Source organism: Hemibagrus wyckioides, linkage group LG06 (genome assembly GCF_019097595.1).
Source record: "Hemibagrus wyckioides isolate EC202008001 linkage group LG06, SWU_Hwy_1.0, whole genome shotgun sequence".
Classification (NCBI taxonomy): domain Eukaryota; kingdom Metazoa; phylum Chordata; class Actinopteri; order Siluriformes; family Bagridae; genus Hemibagrus; species Hemibagrus wyckioides.
Genome location: NC_080715.1, coordinates 29868644 through 29886968, shown reverse-complemented (window position 1 = coordinate 29886968; position 18325 = coordinate 29868644). Strand labels below are relative to the sequence as shown.

At 37.9% G+C, this 18325-nt stretch overlaps 2 protein-coding genes across 4 annotated transcripts; one reads left to right on the top strand and one right to left on the bottom strand.

The window, feature by feature from the left end:
- The first annotated feature begins 170 nt into the window (after positions 1-170).
- On the top strand, positions 171-7793 carry parp9 (poly(ADP-ribose) polymerase family member 9). 2 transcript variants are annotated; one of them, XM_058392748.1, is made up of 9 exons: positions 171-330; positions 2217-3094; positions 3909-4130; positions 4317-4535; positions 4648-4714; positions 5274-5678; positions 5785-5876; positions 6018-6174; positions 6630-7793. In XM_058392748.1, the coding sequence occupies exons 1-9, from the start codon at positions 210-212 to the stop codon at positions 6920-6922; spliced, it is 2454 nt and encodes an 817-aa protein (XP_058248731.1). In that variant the 5' UTR covers positions 171-209; the 3' UTR covers positions 6923-7793. The 2 variants fall into 2 exon arrangements, with proteins under 2 accessions (XP_058248731.1, XP_058248732.1); XM_058392749.1 differs by having other exon boundaries at positions 172-335; positions 6630-7792.
- A 106-nt stretch (positions 7794-7899) lies between these two features.
- On the bottom strand, positions 7900-12480 carry faima (Fas apoptotic inhibitory molecule a). 2 transcript variants are annotated; one of them, XM_058392752.1, is made up of 5 exons: positions 11888-12269; positions 11648-11802; positions 10854-11082; positions 9826-9875; positions 7900-9660 (listed from the first exon to the last, which is right to left on the bottom strand). In XM_058392752.1, exons 2-5 carry the CDS (start codon positions 11759-11761, stop codon positions 9511-9513), a joined length of 543 nt encoding a protein of 180 aa, XP_058248735.1. In that variant the 5' UTR covers positions 11762-11802; positions 11888-12269; the 3' UTR covers positions 7900-9510. The 2 variants fall into 2 exon arrangements, with proteins under 2 accessions (XP_058248735.1, XP_058248733.1); XM_058392750.1 differs by lacking the exon at positions 11888-12269 and adding an exon at positions 12302-12480 and having other exon boundaries at positions 7901-9660.
- Positions 12481-18325: the final 5845 nt, after the last annotated feature.

Below are 18325 nucleotides of genomic sequence, written 5' to 3'. Positions count from 1 at the left end.
AGCCCCATTTCGGTACTAAAGGGCGGATGTGTGCATAGGATTGAGAACCTCAGCTTGGCTTAAAGCACAGCACATGCATTATACTCATATATAAAGCTCGTAAAATGTGACAAAAACAATAAGAATAAATTCTGACAAGTAGTTTTATTGTGAATGCTATAGGTCTTGTTGTGTATTCTTTGACACAAGAAGGCGGGATTTACCAGGAAATGCTCTTGGTTTCCTGTAAATGTAACTCCGCACCAGAAGCTTCACAAGGAAATGCTTTTACTTTCGATTTTTTTGCACCGTCGTGTGACCCTCGCTCGTCGTTTTTGTGCTTGACCAAAGGCAAGGTAAGTTTAAATAAGAAGCTCTAAAATCTGCATAGCGCCTCGTGTTCGTTGCAAAAGTACAAAATGTTCACGAAACCGCGTTTGTGCGACGCTGAAGTTTTGCGATGGTCTGTTTGTTTTCATCCCTAGGAAAAACTCTGTACTTCTCTGTTTGTCATTGAACAAGGTGGTCTATATACAAAGAGTGGTACATTTTACCACAACATGTTGCTTCTAAAATTCCTTAGAAGAAATAGAATTTAAAAAAAAAAGAAAAAAAAAAAGAAAAGAAAGTTGTTGTTGTTTATGTTTGGTATCTGTAGGACTTTTCAGCTGTATAAATGAGATAAATGTACATTGTTCTGGATATGACACGATCGTTTGAATTAGATGCTTAGATTAGATTAGAGTTTTAGAAGAATTGACAATGATATGTTTTATACCACAGCAGGGTTGAATGCTTGAATGTGATTGGTCGGAAGGTATTTTCGTTTAACAGCACAGGTAGTTCCTGGTGACAAGCTGCTAGGGGAGGGGGGAGACAAAGAGAGAGAAAGAGAGGGAGAGAGAGAGAGAGAAAGAGCAGGAGCAAGTAAGAGGGAAAGAGCAAGAGAGAGAAAGAGAGAGAGAGATTAAGAGAAAAAGCAAGAGAGAGAGAGCAGGAGAGAGAGAGAGAGAGAGAGAGAGGGAGAAAGGGTGAGGGAGAGAGAAAGGGCGAGGGAGAGAGAAAGAGCAGGAACAAGAGAGAGAGAGAAAGAGCAAGGGAGAGAGAGAAAGAATAGGAGCGAGAGAGAGAAAGAGTGTGCACGAGAGAGCGAGAGAGAGAGTTATTAATCGCAGACAATCTAGGTGAGCACAGGATCTTGATTCTTGGACATTCTTTATCAATAAATCTAACAATAAACTCTTAAAATATTATAAAAAGTCATACATAAAAGAATATAATAGAAAAGGCAATTTTCTCTTGAGGCTTGTTCACCTTAAGGTTTCTTCCTCATATCGTCTCTTTTTTCTCTTGCCACTGTCACCTCTGGCTTGCTCATTCGGGATGTAAATCTACCTCAGAACTTCGTTAAAACTGCTTTGTGACAATATCATTCAAAGCGCTCTTGATATCAAAGCAAATTCACAGAACATTCCCTATAGAAGTCATCACTAAAGGGGTCTAAATAAACACCAAAACTAGCAACAAAGTCACTGAGCTGGAAAGACGCCTTCAATCCTGCGATTGCATATATCTTCACTATGCACTTCTGCTATAGAATAAATGTAGAGTTAGTTCAAATCTTATTATTGAACCTTTTTCTGGATGTTCAAACACGTACAAAGCAGAGAGGTGTAGATGTTCATTATTTGCTTAAAGCCTGTGTTCTGCTGCTACTGTAATGAATAGACTGAATTCTAAAATCTCACTTACTATTTAGTTACGACCAATGCCATGTCATTATAAATATTTTTCAATCAGTCTTTACAAAGTTGAAGCCATCTTTACATTTTCATCACAATATTGTAGAAAATTAAATTAAATTAAACTAGATATGAGGAAAATTACCTTAATAGACAACATAATAGACAAGACAATACACATAGTTTACTATTCAGCAGTGAGTGGTTAAAACTATTACTCCTATTTGATGCGATCCCTGAAACCTCTACATGTTGAAATTGTTTCAAAATTTTAAATGAAAACACTTTATATGTTTTGTAGAAATATACTGAGATACACTGTACATAATGACCTTTATAAATATGTAATAAATACTGGTGTAAGTCAGAATCAGTCAATGACTACCAGTGGAGTGAGGAAGCCACAGTTTCCTTCCAGTTAAACTTTCAAATGAAAATCCTTTTTTAAATAAACTATTCTCATGCTTTCTTCTTTTTCTTTTTTTTTCTCTTTAGTCATGGAAGATTACCAAAGGTTTGCTCCGTTGCTGCCAGAGGGGGCTGAGGTTCTAAAACACTGTCGCTCTGCATTTTGCTATGCGCTAGAAGGAAAATTTCAATGTACTGCTCAGATTCACAATGTGGAGGATGGTGCAGCTTCATCCTTTTCCCACAGCAAAGCAAATATTGTGCCTGAGATTAGGTACCACAAACAGATTTCTAAAAATCTGAAGGTATCCGTGTGGAAAGATGATCTTACTACACATAAGGTTGATGCAGTGGTAAATGCAGCTAATGAGTATTTAAGTCATGGTGCAGGCCTCGCTCTAGCTCTGAGTCAAGCAGGAGGTCGTGTGATCCAGGAGACTAGCAAGGAAATCATAAAACAAGTGGGCAAAGTCCCCACAGGTAAAGTTGTTGCCACCCCAGCTGGAAATCTCCCTTGTAAAATGGTCATACATGCCGTTGGACCCTGTGTATCAAAAGGTGCAACATCGAGAGAACTTCAGGAAGCATCAGCACTTTTAGAGAAAACTATAGTGAACATCTTGAGAAAAGCTGAGTATGACAGTATGCAATCTGTTGCGATCCCTGCAATAAGCTCAGGAATTTTCAATTTTCCACTGTCAAAATGTGCCGACATCATTGCAACAACTGTAAAGGACTGCAGTGAAAAACGCATGCCAGGAGCCAGGACCCTCGAAGTTCGCCTGGTGAATAATGACAGTCCATCAGTTCATCAGATGGAGAGAGCTTGCTGCCAATTTCTGGGATCAAGTGACCCACTTCCAAAAAAAAACCAAGTCAATGCAAAAACCCAGTCTCCATTTCCCAGTCTGGATCTGGGGAACGTGACCCTCTGCCTCAAAAAAGATGCCATTGAGAATGAGACAGTAAGTTACAAAACAACGTAGACTATCTGGTCAAAAGGTTTTAGATACCTGACTAATTACACTCATGTGTTTGTTAAACATCCCATTTTCTGGAGTGCAGTCAGCATTCCAGGGGTGTTTCATCCCAAAGGTGTTCCATGGGGTTGAGTTAAAGTCAGGGCACTGTGAAGGACACTCGAGTTCCACTCAAACCTTAACACACCATGTCTTCATGGAGTTCACTTTGCTTTGTGCATGGGGGAATTGTCATGTTGGAACACTTTGAGTTCCAATGAAGGGAAATTGTAATGCTACAGCACACAATGATATTCTGTACAATTGTACTCTTCCAACCTTCTGGCAACAGTTTGTGGAAGAACCACACATGGGTGTGATGCTCAGGTGTCCACAAACCTATGCCTATATAGTATATAGATGATGTTTAACCATCTGGTTACATGTGTGACACATCTGAGTCATGTCAAACTTTATGTAGCCATATCTGTGACTTTTGTCAAATATACCTTATCTGTTGACTCAGATATAGGTTTGGATGTGTGGTGACCATTTATTGTTAAAATCAATCTGAAAAAAGTCATCTTTTTAAACACAACATCTTTCAGAGAATTGCTTTGAAAGGCAATTGTCTGAATACACGATCCCCCTCAGCCTGATAAAGCACAATGACCAGGTGAATAAGTCCACGAGGGTTATAGCAATGTAAAGAAATACTATTTCCATCATTTATGTTCCAGTATTTTAAAGCTTTAATTGTCTTCAGTTTAACATTACTGTTAGCCTCTAATGCTGTGACCATTTCATTATGTTTGTATAGAGTGACGTCATTGTGGACACGATAGGCCAAGATTTAAATTTATCAAGCGGGCAGGTTTCATGTGCTCTACTGAAAAAAGCTGGCCAGAAGATGCAAGAGGAAATAAAACAGTTTAAACATGGATTGGCTTCTGAAGGTGACATTATTGCAACTTCTGGATTTTACCTGAGCTGTAAGGAAGTGTACCACATTGTCTGTTCAACAACCAAATGGGTCAAACAGGTTGGATTTCTGATATATTACCTGTTAAGCATGTCTGAAGTTTATAGCATGTCAGTATAGCACTCATTTCTTTTCTTTGGATAGCGAATTCAGCATGTCTTCCATCTTTTTTTTCTTTCCTGTCTTGAATGTTGACCTCTTATAAAAAAAAAAAAATTAAAAAAAAATAAACATTGTCTTTTCTAGATTCTTCAGTCAGGGATAAAAAAATGCCTTTGGAAGGCAAGCTCTGATGGTTACACATCCATATCCTTTCCTGCTCTTGGGACGGGCAACCTTGGCCTTCGAAAAGATGAAGTTTCTCAAATTATGACTGGTGCAGTACAGGACTTTGCTGAAACCTATACAGGCCCGAAAATACAAATATTTTTTGTAATTTTTCCAAAGGATACTGACACACTGAAGGTACACTTAAGGTTCCATTTATTCTAACGTATTACACCGTATTAAACACAGCATTATACATCACGAAATGTCAGAATGTACATTCGTTGATGATGTATTTGATGTATTTTAGGCTTTTGAGAAGAAAATAGATTCTACTAGCACAAGACTGCAAAACTCCAGGAGCCCCAATGGCAAAAGTGAGGACACTATTGTTTTTCATTGCTTGTTTTTTTAAACCTCTAAGTGATAATGGTTTCCTGATATCACTTTGCTGCTTTAAGTAGGAAAGGAATAATGTCTGTGCATGATTCTCATTAGAGAAACATTTCAAGAACAAGTGGTTAAATGTTCATAAGGATTTATCTGGAGGAATCAATGTAACCTGCAAATGATCTGATTTTGGAATCGGCCCAAAAAGGGTCAAGGTCAAGAGAGGGTAGTGATAGTTTTAAAAGCTGATTAATGTTTGAAGATATATGTATGATATTTTATTCCTAGGGTATTTCTGGCTTACAAATGAGTAACAAGAATTCTTATCAAAACGGTTGGCTTTCATTTTTTATTTATTTGTTTTTTAACTTGTTGTGCATGATATGGTGCAAATGGTCACTTGGACAAAACAAAGTGAAGTACTATATAGTATATAGCAAACAAAAAAAAAAGAAAAGAAATATCAAGAGCATATAAACGGATTCCGTACCATTAAAATGAATAATAAGTAATTGTTCCCAACCCCACTTTTTATTTTTCTGACAGGTCCGGGTTTTCACGACAGTCCGGACATTAGAAAAGAACCTGCTGTTGAGATCATTGCCCCCTCTCCAGAGGCACTAAGAGAGGCCAAAATGTGGTTATACAAGATCCTGCATATACACTCTGGCTGTGTGCAAATAAATAATAATAATATTATGCACCTGAGCCAGAAGGATCATGAAAGGCTGATGTCCCTTCAGCATGATTATAATGTTGTCATCACAGAATTCTTTAAAGAAGGCAGAGGAGGCATCATCATCAATGGTGAATCTGTTGGTGTCCATTGTGCAGCGGTGGAGGTGGAAGCCATGTTATGTCAGGCCCAAGAGGACTTTGCTCACAGTGAAGAGAAAGAAATGCTGGGCGATTTGGATAATTTGGGGCAAGGACAACAGATTGACAGGATGTGTATGTTTTCTGTAATGTATTGTATAATTTGACAATACACACATTGTCAACGTTTGTGTTTCGTTGCATATGTAAATGTATAATTAGTCTCCTTTGCCTATACTAGCAAACAAATTATATAAGAAGACTCCCCTAATTGAGTGGGACAAGAAAGATAAGATGAAATTCTTTGAAAAATTTAAACTCAGAGTTGTAAAGGTAAGCTATGAAATGTTTCGCTCATGTCCTTGTACTTAGGTTAAAAATGATAAATGATCATAATCAAATGTTTAATTGCTCATAATACCATTTAAAAATTGCTCAGACTTAATAGAGATCGATTTTTTTGGTTGCTTGTAGGTGGAAAAAATCGAGAACCCTGTTCTGAAGGAGCTCTTCGACTTGAACTGCAAACGTATACAAGCTCAACCAAAGCGATTGTACCAGTGTGTGAACGCTCAGTTCTGTGATCTGACCTGCAGAGTGGGCTTCCAGAGAGAATACGCACCACCTAAAGGTATAAAGCCACCATTGCTGTACTGAATGGGATATTTCCCAATTTCTCAGGTCGAAAATGTTATCAAAATACCCTGCTGTGGAAGAACAAAATCTAGACAAGGCCGATCTGGATTACTCTAGTTAAGGCACATTTGTCTTGTAACACTTGTAAGCCAAGAAGCAGCTTAACCAAGCAAGTCCACTTACTGATTGAACATTTTATACTTTTAATTGTTATACAAAAAAACTTTGGGGAAAAAAGTGATGGAAATACACCAAAAATTCAGTTCTGTTCATGTTACTTTCTCTTGATAGTTGATAATGTGACCGTCTATCTATCTATCTATCTATCTATCTATCTATCTATCTATCTATCTATCTATCTATCTATCTATCTATCTATCTATCTATCTATCTATCTATCTATCTATCTATCTATCTATCTATCTATCTATCTTCCTTTCTTTACCCCAGCACAAAGGGGTGGAGCTGGAATATACTTCACTAGTGACTTGCGCAAAGTAACATCCCTGTGGCCGGAGAATGAAGAGGAGTATTTGTACATCATTGAAGCTCAGGTGCTCACTGGGACAGACACACATGGTTCACCAGACCTGATTGTGCCTCCTCCAATCGGAAGGGACCCTCTGGTTTGTTATGACAGTGTGACTGATGGGAGAGACACCCACATCATCTTCAATGGCCAACAGGCCTATCCTGAGTTCCTTATTACTTGCACAAAACAAGGCAAAGAATCTTATATTTAGTTTTGTTTTAGCTAAACCCTGCATTTTCCATTAAAGTGTTCTGTTAAAATTAATATAATGTTTTACATTACATTCACCGATCACCAAAGCCTCATTCAAATTTAATTAAAGACAGAAATGGCAGAAATGAAACTTAATGCTCACTAACTCTAACCAAACACTGTTACAGCAGTAAATTGATCAAGCCAGTATTTAATTCAGTGAGCTTAAAACAGAGCTTTAATATTGTACTAAAAACGAAGGATTGTATCTGCACTTTGTAAAAACACGGACGTGATTGAAAAAAATAAATGGTTTTAAGGGGGAAAAAACTGGAATTAAATTACACAATATGATCTCAACAAAACATTTTAATTAGCAGAAGCAGGATATCCTGGTGTACATGTTGATAATCCTCTTTAGGATACTATGAGCTGTCAGGTTTTCTTTTCTGGTTTGTTTTTACTTTAGAGGTTACTGCATCTGTTTCAGTTTCGTGGAAATTAGATAAGGGCTGACAAATTCAGAGACTATAGTTATACGAGTAGGTTAGACGTATTCTAATGATATTTAATAATAAATCTGTCTTATTCTCTTTTTTTTCCACATTAGAAATGGTACATGTAGTAAGAAAATGAATGAAGGTGGGACTAAGGACTGCAGACATATTATTTTTTATAAATTTTCTATATTATTTTAAATATTTTATAAAAGAGCAACTCAAAATAATATGCAGATTTATGTAGGATTTTTGATTGCACTTTTGGGAAGCTAAAGCTGGGAAGTTTTATTTTTCATTTTCAATATTATAATAGATAATTTTGCCGATTAGGTGATGGGTTGAAATTGTGTAGTGTTTTCTGGTGTGTCTTTTAATTACAGCAGTAAAAATGTAATGGATTTCATATTCCGTATCTGGCTTCATTTTTTCAATGGGTTTATGTCAGACGCGCATGTGTGTGTGTGTGTGTGTGGAATGAATGAGCCAGCAAATTGGATATATAGAGAGATTTAATTTGTAACACAAACACACAAGTACTAATTTTGTTGAGCCACATTTAGAATCACATTACTGCACATAGTTTTAAATATAAGAACACTATGGCAAAGGGCTGATGTTGAAGTCTTGCAGTCTTCCTGATTTGGAAAGAAAAAATCATTTCCATTTTTTTTAATATTCCTAATAACCCTTTTATAGGATTTATCAGAGATGTTTTGGAGACATGTAGGCACTTTACAATTTTACATTCTGCCAAATGAATACATAACAATCCCTAAACCTTTCATAAAGAACCGCTCAAAGCAAGTTTTAACACAGAGAATTGCCAAACACTGAATTTGGAAAGTCTGTAAATACTCTAGCCCTCCTATCTACAGTGACACTGACTTCCAAGTGCACTTCCACAGGAATGTTACCGCCAGGAGATGGTGGCTGGGACCTTTAAAAGTACTTAAAGCAATGTTCTAAACACCTGTAGTTCATATGTGGTTCATGTTGGTCTTTAAGGATGCAAGCAGTGATGCCACCACACATAAAGGTAAGTCTATCCAGAAGTGTAGCAGCTCCATTTTATTGTCCTGAACTCTCCACTGTTAAAACTGAATGTCTGGATTGTCTAATTTCAACAATGCATTCTCATCTGTGTGAAGTTTCTCATTCTTTGCTTCACTGCTGGTGAATGTGTGCACATAATACAATGTGTTATTTTAGGAATCATGACGAACCCCATAAAAATCACATGAGCTAGGAAATACCATTTCGGCTAATCGTTAACAGCAGGTCTACTGGGTCTGATATGCTTACGTTTCAAGCTGGAGCCATGATTGGCACCTTAAGCCATGGCTTTAAACAGGTGCCTTAATAACACATACCTGCACTCAAATGTTTGTGGACACCTGAACATCGCACCATATGTACCATTCTGAATACTGTATAGTCCCCAGATTTAGCTATTATAATAAGCTTCACTCTTCTGGGAAGGATTTCCACTAGATGTTGGAGCGTGGTTGTTGGGATTTGTGTTCATTTAGCCAAAAGATCCTTAATTAGATCAGCCACTGATGTGAGGTGCAGTCAGTGTTCCAGTTTATTCCAAAATAGTGTTCAATGGGGCTGAGTCAGAGTCCTGTGCAGGACACCTGAGTTCTTCCATTCTAACTTTAACACACTTGCTGTGTGCACAGGGACACTGTCATGCTGGAACTGGTTTAAGCTTCTTAGTTCCAGTGAAAGGAAATTTAATGCTACAGCATACAATGGCATTGTATACAATTTTCTGCTTCCAGCTTTGTGGCAACAGTTTGGAGGTAGGAATACATTTAGGTGTGACAGTCAGGTGTCCACATATATACTGTAGAGTACATGAGGTCACTTAAAATCAGATTTTAGTGGGTGCCTTATTCCCAGAAGAGTGCACCTATGGACACCGTTTTTTTTTTTTAATTCTTAGTGCCATGATTACTGGGAATGTACTACAGATTTATACTAAATGTCACATCTGTATTGCTTTACATTCTAAAGAGATGGCCTGAGTCAGTATGAGGAGCACTGTAGTGAAGAACACGAGGGTCAAAACCGCAACTTCCTACGACACAGGATTTTCAGACGATCATTCGGTGACCTCGGCCATTTCGTTGCCGTCCACCAGGAGCGTGTGGATGATGCCGTCTCTCCTCCTGCCGCTGCTCACGGCCTTAATGCAGCAGTCATGGTCTCCCAGAGTGAAGTGCGTCTCTGTGCCATCTTCCACAAATTCCCCCTGTAGTCAGAAATCAGAATCCGGGTTAGTGAGGAAATTTCAACATGTTAAAAAGAGTGCAAACATTAATCTGTTTATTCACACTGTAGCTTATTCTGGGTTTATGTATTTATGAATGTTCGTGCCTTTCAGCATTCCCATTCTCTCTCTCTAGCACATACTTACGGCTGTCTCCATTTTCTGCCCATTGCACCAAATGTCCATGGTGTCTTTTTCTGTTGAGAGAGAGAGAGAGCGAGAGAGAGAGAGAGAGAGAGAGAGAGAGAGAGAGAGAGCAATTCAAGTTAATTACTGACGTGTTGAAGTTTTGATGATAACAACTGCAGTAAAATGTAGCCACACTCATTTTCACTCATGACTGCAGTTTCCTCTTCTTATTCACCAACAACACAATGCAAAAGTCATTTAAAAGCCCAGCACAGACTTCTCTCAACTAGTACCGCAAACAGTTTGGAAAGTCCCTGAGCCTTCAATGGCATCTGCCTTAACCAGTCCTGGCAGAAAGTCTCCTTCTGGAGGAAACAACTGAAGCTTGTTGGAATGTAAAAGTTGTTCTGCAATGTTTTAGTGAAAGTGAAATGTGTGAACATGCTAAATATTTTTGTTTGTGTGCACTCTGGGTTTTGACTGGACCAGTCTAACATTCTCCGGTTCTTAGTCATAAACCAGTCCAGTGTAGCTTTAATATGTAGCCATGTTCAGAGTTGCCCTGTTGGATGTTTCCCAGTCCCTGCTGATGAAAAAGATGCTCATGCCATGATGCTACCACCACAATGTTTTAATAATAAAACTTCCACTCAACCCTAAAGTTTGGGAATCCCTGATTGCAACTTTATCAAAACTTTGTCTCAGACTTATGATATCTCAGTGCATTTAAACAACATGTAACTTACTGGACACTTTATTAGACACACCAACTTTAGAGTTAGAGGCTAAATTTATATTTTTCCATACACCACTGTGCGTCACTCCTTTATCAGTGTCAGTTTCTGACTGTTGGAAGGCACATCTGATAAAAATGGTCAAGGATTTTAGCTAGAAAAGCAAATAAACTGCCATCTTGGGACTTGAGGATTTGCATGATTATGCTTGATAGCTGTCCAGAAGAACTTATTACCCTTGTAAAACTCTTAGTTTGTCATTTAGAACTTAACACAGCATTGTATGTTCATTAAAGTATTATGGTTTCTCACCCAGGACGACTCTACAGTCTACACCGTCCAGGTTGAGCAGCCAAGTGCTTGTCACCTTAGATCGGTTCTCCATGTATTTCTTCAGGCTCTTGCCATTGATCTCCAGTGTGTATTCGTAGGCAAACCCACTTACAGCATCAATATTAATGGTGGCCTTTGCTTCTGTGCTTCCTACATAAAACGTCTCCTTGCCGACCAGCTTGAACATCCAGTCTCTCCTCAGGACTTCCTGATAAACAAATGAACAAACGTATATGCTCATAGGTTAGAACAAAAATATATCATACACTTAGTCACTGGGGGGTTATTATATTTCTGTGAACAAGGTTGATTTACTATATTTACACTATATGACCAAAAGTTTGTGCACCTCACATCAGTTATTCTCCCCTTATAATAAGCACCACTTTTCTTTGAAGGCTTTCCAATACATGTTGGAGCATGGCTGTGGGGATTAGTGATCATTGAGCCACAAGATCATTGTGAGATCAGACAGTGATGATCATCCCAATGGTGTTTAATGGGATTGAGTCAGAGTCAGGGATCTGTGCAGGACACCGAGTTTTCCCACTCCAACCTTAACACAAAGCTGGGGGCTTTGTGCACAGGGGCATTGTCATGCTGGAACAGGAGACATTATATACAAGTGTGTACATCCTACTTTGCATTAACAGACTAACGAAGGAACATGTCCGAGCGTTACGGTCAGGTGTCCACAAACTTTTGGCTATATAGCGTATCCTCTTAGAACGAGCGGTTAAATCTAGGCAGGTAACAGTTATAACTTCCCACACCTTGCCATCCACATGGATGACTCGTTTCCCCGTGGTTGTGCCGTGTTCAAATTCAATCTTGTGAACCCCATCACTCAGGGCCACGTCCCAAACCCCGACCAGGTCTCCGGACATAATCCCTCCACTCAGAGATGACCACTAGAGCTCCAAGTTACCTTCAAAAAGCAAGCAGACCTCAGAAAGACTTTTCAGGAACTTTTAATGATCCATACACTATCAATACAGTTACAAAAGCCATACTTTTTCATTTTAGGGCTCAGCTGCTTTTTTTTTTTTTTGCTCCAATATTTAACACTGTTAGACTAGCAGTGGATCTTTAAGTTTAACAGAAAATGTCTTCATTGCTAAACTGTGAATGTAATTCGTGTGACCGTTTAATTACGTATTTTAGTGTTAATCGGTTTAACCGCTGTGTATCCAAAGCTAGCTAGCAAGCAGCTTCGCTTTAAGCTCAAGGCCGTATCCCAAATTGCTCTCTGGTTCACGTTTAGCGCGCCACACAGCGCTATTACTTCACACACTACATAGTGCACCTACACACAAAGTCATGAACCATTCGGTATTCGGCCTGTGTGCATTTCAGCGGCTAATGCTCAAGTTTCTTCTGGTGTGACCTAGCGGGCTAACTACCGCGCCGAATAAACAGTACTTTACCTTGATTGTAAGATTAAAATACCAGTGTTGCATAAATCTTTTCCGTTAAGTTGTCTATCGTTTTTACACAATTCGCCTAGTTAGCTCAGTAGCTCCCGAAAAGCTAGATAGCTAACAACAAATCACTTATCCGCTTAACAACATATGTAACCATGGTAACAGTCCGCCATTATCCCCGTCCCGTTATCGCCCTCTACCGGCCGTAATGATAGCGATTTAATGTATTATCACTGGAATACATTTCTTCTCGCATGGCTTGTTTACCTCGCTGGATATACCCCTGTGGATATGAGATAACACCAAGCACTGCTTCTTCTCCTTTAGCTCTATCACCTACAATAGGTATTTATACAGTATAAACTGTGCTGCATAAGTATTCACCCTCCTTTAACCTTTTCCCCATTTTGTAGTGGTACAACATGGAGCCAAAATGCATTTATGCAAAAAAAAAAAAAGAAAAGAAGTTGTGATTGTGTAGGGATTTATTCATCCCCCTTTCCTTCATGAGTGTTTACAAAGTTTCTTAAAGAACATATCTAAACAAAGAGCATCATACCAGCGGCTGTCAGACTTTACAACACTGCATTACTGTGATGCTCCTATGTGCAATATTTTACCATTTTATAATTTTATATTTTATCATTTTTTATATTTTGTAATTTTATATTATCTTACTTTCTTTTACTATTTGTATTGTTATTAGTTTGTTATTATTTGTATTGTGCGATATTGTTTATTTATTTATTTTCTTAATAATTAATAATTATTAATTATATAAGTATATAAATTATATATATATACAATTATATAATAATTAATAAGTTAATTTTTACAATTTTCTTTTACTATCTGTCTTTTTAAATTTTCTCTCTTTCTATCTGTAGGTTAAAAACCTGCACATTAACTGTCTGTTGAACTGCTGTGACAATTAAATTTCCCCACTGTGGGATCAGTAAAGTTGTTTTTTTTTTGTTTTTTTTAAAAATCTTTTTATCTTCTATCTTTATGAGAAAACATGCCTGAAACAAATACATAAACAAAGAGGACCAGAGAGAGAGAGAGAGAGAGAGAGAGAGACAGACAGACAGACAGACAGAGAGGGAAACCGAGAGAAAGAGAGACAGAGAGAGGGAAAACAGAGAGAGAGACAGACAGAGAGAAACAGACACACAGAGAGGGAAAACAGAGAGAGAGAGAGAGAGAGAGAGAGAGCAGTGATGAATAGGTATTCTTTGCATCTTTCATTTAAAAAAAAGGCCAGAAAGATAAAGTCAATGCTTTAACCCTGATGTTATGCAAATCCATGAAATGATTACATTATTAAACATATCAGTAACAGGCCATTTAAAAAATAGAAAGAGAGAAAAGAGAAGAAACGAAACTGCAGAGACAAAAGTAATGAAGATTGCAAACGAATAGTGAAAAGTTGCTTGGATCAGTCTAGATAGTGTAACATCAAATATTTTGTTGATACTGATTGTTTAGACAGAAAGCTCTTTTTCTTTTTCTTTTTTTTTTCTTTTTTTAATATCCATATTACATGTATGGAGGAGACGAGAAAACAGGAAAGCTTATTTCAGGAATTCCGCCACTAGAGGGCAGTGTAACATTCCCATTTATCCAAACCTAAACGCTAGGGAAGGATTCAAGGCGTTACATTATACAGCTCTAACACACAACCAATGACTTCTACTATATAGTACTATATACTATATAGTTGTTGAAATTAGGTGACTATGTGATCGTGCTTAAATTGTTCAAGCATTATCCCGGTTGTAGGGGATGTGAGGCTTATCCAGGGTGCACACTAATGCACACTGATTGGGGCAGTAGTCTAAAACAGGGCACCTTGGGGTCAACTCACCTGGTGGCATGGTTTGGGGAAGAAAATTGAGAGCCACATTGGGAACAAAGAGTAACCAAAAGTAAGGATCAAATTCAGGGCCTTGCAGCAATGCTACCTGCTGGGCTACTGTGGATATATGAGTACCAGGAAGTACCGTAACTAAAGATCTGATCATCAGATGCCACTTTCTCAGGTTTCTTTTGAAATGGAGGAAACGTGTTTAGACGTGTTTGGTATCAAACCTTCAGTGTCCTTTGCATTGGTATGACAACGAAAGTATGCCTCTCTTTCATTCTTCATCACCTTTGTCTTGGCAAGTTTATTAGGTGTTTTCACTCGAGTTATTGCTGTATTTGTATTTCAGAAAATAGCAAAGTAAATGGCCTGGTGATAGAACCAAGTACATAGTCATTTAATTCAAAGTCATTTCCATAGATTATGACCAAGTGAGAAGTCAGTAAGGATTTCTTCATCACATCGATACCTGCTTTCTTGAACTCTTTGGGCTCTCTTTCTGACGTGAAAAGACTCATAGAATAATTGAAAGCATAATTTGATGCATCCATCCATCCAGTAGTGTACACAAATGTCTTCTTGATGAAAAGAAGAAGAAGGGAAAAGGGAATCGAAGGAAATGGTGCTTTGAGATGCCTAATGTTTCTGTGATGTTAGAACTGAGTTATTAAAAGATGTAATATATTTTTTTTCCAGAAATATCTTCCAGAAAGCCATTTCCCCAGGTCTGTGCAGAAGCATAATTATTTTGTCCTATAGACTACTTGTTTGTTTTGCAGACTGCTGTAGAAGGACTAATTCATGACGTTTGCTAATTATACATTTAAATAATTTCACTGTGTAGGAATTTTAAAGAATGATAATAAAAAAAGAAGCCCAAATTGTCCTTGTCGGATTTTATTTAAGGAGTCAGGTATAGGGATGGATGGATTGAAAAAAAAGGAAAAATTTTGCTAGTTAAACAGGCTTATCATCCATCTTTGTCAAAGGCCTTTTTTTCTCAGAATGAATAAACAACCCCTCAAATGTCTCTGGCGACCTTCAGGCTAGCACGACATTGCCCTCCTTTTTTTTTGTCTTTTCTCCCTCCCTGCTCCTTTATTTCTCCTCACTTTCCCTGATCAAAATAGACCATATTTATAACCTAGCCATATTTTTCCATTCAATCACCCATTATGCTCTGGGCCATACACACTTAAGTGATATTCTATTCAAAGTTAATGTCCCAGGAAATATAGTGTAAATTTTTTTTTTTTTTTAAAGTGGGATGGGGGGGTTATGATACTACACAGCTGTGCTGTACTAAATATCCAGCAAAGGCTGAATACAAATAAACAGACAGGAACATAAAACCCAAAACACAGACTGTACCAGCTAAACAGATCATCTGAGAACCAGACCCAACAATAATCTCATTAGAATGTGATTATGGATTTGGGTTGTTTGTAAAATACATGGTATAAAACATTAGAGAGTGTGCTGTTCTAGGAAAATAATCAGCGATGGGTTTGGGGGAAGATGTATTGCAGCCAATGGAGCAGTGTGTATTTTCCAAAACAAACAGTACACCCTGAAGTGTTTTATTCTTATTTTAATATTCCAGTGCTATTTTTAAAAACGACAGTATGCTCTATGCTTATAGTTACTTTTGATGTTGTGGGACATCTACATAAATAGGTTCCTGTTATCACTTGCGTTATAGCAGCTATAAACAGTCATTTCTTAAGATAAGATAAGACACAATATTAAGCAGATGGTCATAATGTTATGCCTGATCGGTGTATGTCCCTGTGTATGTTACTGTTAGTGTATAGAACTGTTAATGTATTAGAATGAGCACATTTATTTAGACCTGTGATTCACACTGTAAGTATCAGAGCCATGCTGAAACTGAATCACCACCATCTGATCGATCGGATTTGAAAGTTTAACAGTGTAATTTGGCTATGGTAAACTATGTCTAGGAGAGTTTGAATGTTGGTGTGTGTTCATGGTGCCTTATAATATACCGGTGTCCTATCCTGGCTGTCTTCCTGCATCCTCCTAGTGTTTCTGGGATAGGGTCCGACTCCTCCTCAACCATGACCAGGATAAAGTGATTACGGATGGGATATTCTACTGCTGGAGGGTTTTAAAACTATACAGGTCTGAACATTCTGGATGACAAACCTCAGATACTCACCGGTAGTACTACAGGGATGAAAACTATGCCTATGAGTCCAGCACTGAGGTTGTCTTTCACACTAATAAGAATAGCATAGGCTCATGCTACATACCCAGTATTCAAGAACTTTTAATCCTTCTTTGAATGATTTGTGGTATTATTGGGCCAGAACAAAGGCTTTGTAAATTGAGATTTTCTGTAGATTCCCACAGGCATAGTAAATTTCTTTTCAACTGCCTTCAGGAAGCTTATTATTTTATAAGGAAGGAAGTCATTAGCCACAGAAGCAAACCCAATTGCTCCTGTTTTGAGCAACTTGTTGATGTGTGTTGATGGGGAAAGCTTGAGCCATATGAGGTGAATCCCTTTTCCCACTTGTCAGGGTCAATACATGACTTTCATTCCTCATTAATAATAATATTATCATTAATGATAATCCAGGAGGATTTATTTTACTTATCCCAGAAACACTGTTGTGTATTGCTAGTTTATCACAGGGCACCATTCACACCTTGAGTCAGTTTATCCTATAGTCAGTCCATCTAGGCAAGTTTTTAGAAGGAATGGAGAAACCTAAGGAAACCCACATGAACATGAGGTGCACTGTATGCTCTTTGCCTCCCAGCCTACCAGCTTGCACTATTAACTCCAAATGATCCAAATCATGGAGACACATCTTTGATTATTATGTTATTACCCTCATACATATCACTAAAGCCTAACACCAGTCTCTTCATACTCATAGTTCAACAATAGGAGGAAAGAACATCATTTGTTTTGAAGATGCTCTCTTGGCCTTCATGTACCGCCTGAAGACACAGCTATTCCGAGAGTACCTAAATATTGACGTAAAAACATCATCGTCCCTCGCAGTCTGCATCTATGTGTTTATGTCTTTCAAGGTTAGCTCTCTTTTATCCTGTGATTAGCTTCTTCATGTAAGCCAGGGTAATTTCTGTTTACTCATACTACTCCATTCATGTTATTCTTAGTCATTCTGACAAGAAACATGATTCAACAGGTAACATGTCTACATTTTCAGTTTCGGTACTCTTTTACTGAGGGAAATGAAGGAACTAGGCAGCAGATCTTGTTTTTGCACAGAAATTCCATGTTTCATGGAACTAATTGTGTAATTTACCCGAGTCTAATGAGTAGCTAATGCTAGAAGAACTATATGCTCCAGTTTAAATAGTTCCCATTACAAGATCTTTGTAAAGATGGTGTAAATATGATGAGGTACCACAAAAATTCTGGAAGTGGTTTTCATTATTTTGGTGGTTACTGTAGTGGGAAGATTTATGGAGAAGTGTATAAATGACTGAAAAGAACCCAAAAAAACAAAGTTTCCACCTTGATGTGTTTACATGAACTCCTCTGTCTGTCTTGTTATCCACGCTCTTGTTATCCAAGGACTCTTCACTCCACCCCTATCATTAAAACCTGAGAAGGCAAACCTGTCAGTATTCTATGCTAAACACTCAGTGTCACTAGATTCTTTTGCTGATAGGACCAAAATAACACGTAATCGTCTGCAAAAACAAATCGACACCAAATTTATTTCAAATCTACATTTTAACAACTGGTTTCAGGTAACAAGTATGAGATTTGGTGTTGCTAGGCTTCCAGACAGACAGACAGACAGATAGATAGATAGATAGATAGATAGATAGATAGATAGATAGATAGACAGACAGACAGACAGACAGACAGACAGACAGACAGATAGATAGATAGATAGATAGATAGATAGATAGATAGATAGATAGATAGATAGATACTCTTCAACTTTAATGTTTCTCTACTATTCTACACTGGTTTCTTATTACACATCCTCTCATGTAGCCTTTAAAAGATTTTCTATACTAGTAAATTCTTCTGAATGCGAGACTGAGCTTGTCAGTCTGTTTGTCAACACTGCTGTGCGTGAAATCGCTAAACATTTTGCAGCTCCACTTGGAAACCAGACGGACAGGGCTGTTTTGGCTCTGACATGCCA

What these genes read in the sequence shown, in the direction of transcription:
- parp9 (XM_058392748.1), top strand. Translation starts at nt 210, where the DNA reads ATGCTCTTGGTTTCCTGTAAATGTAACTCCGCACCAGAAGCTTCACAA. An exon ending in GTTTTTGTGCTTGACCAAAG is followed by an intron (nt 331 to 2,216) that starts GCAAGGTAAGTT and finishes TTTTCTCTTTAG; the next exon opens with TCATGGAAGATTACCAAAGG. An exon ending in CAGGAGCCCCAATGGCAAAA is followed by an intron (nt 4,715 to 5,273) that starts GTGAGGACACTA and finishes TTTTTCTGACAG; the next exon opens with GTCCGGGTTTTCACGACAGT.
- faima (XM_058392750.1), bottom strand. Translation starts at nt 11,761, where the DNA reads ATGTCCGGAGACCTGGTCGGGGTTTGGGACGTGGCCCTGAGTGATGGG. An exon ending in TCATCCATGTGGATGGCAAG is followed by an intron (nt 11,083 to 11,647) that starts GTGTGGGAAGTT and finishes TTTGTTTATCAG; the next exon opens with GAAGTCCTGAGGAGAGACTG. An exon ending in AGACTGTAGAGTCGTCCTGG is followed by an intron (nt 9,876 to 10,853) that starts GTGAGAAACCAT and finishes CTCTCTCAACAG; the next exon opens with AAAAAGACACCATGGACATT.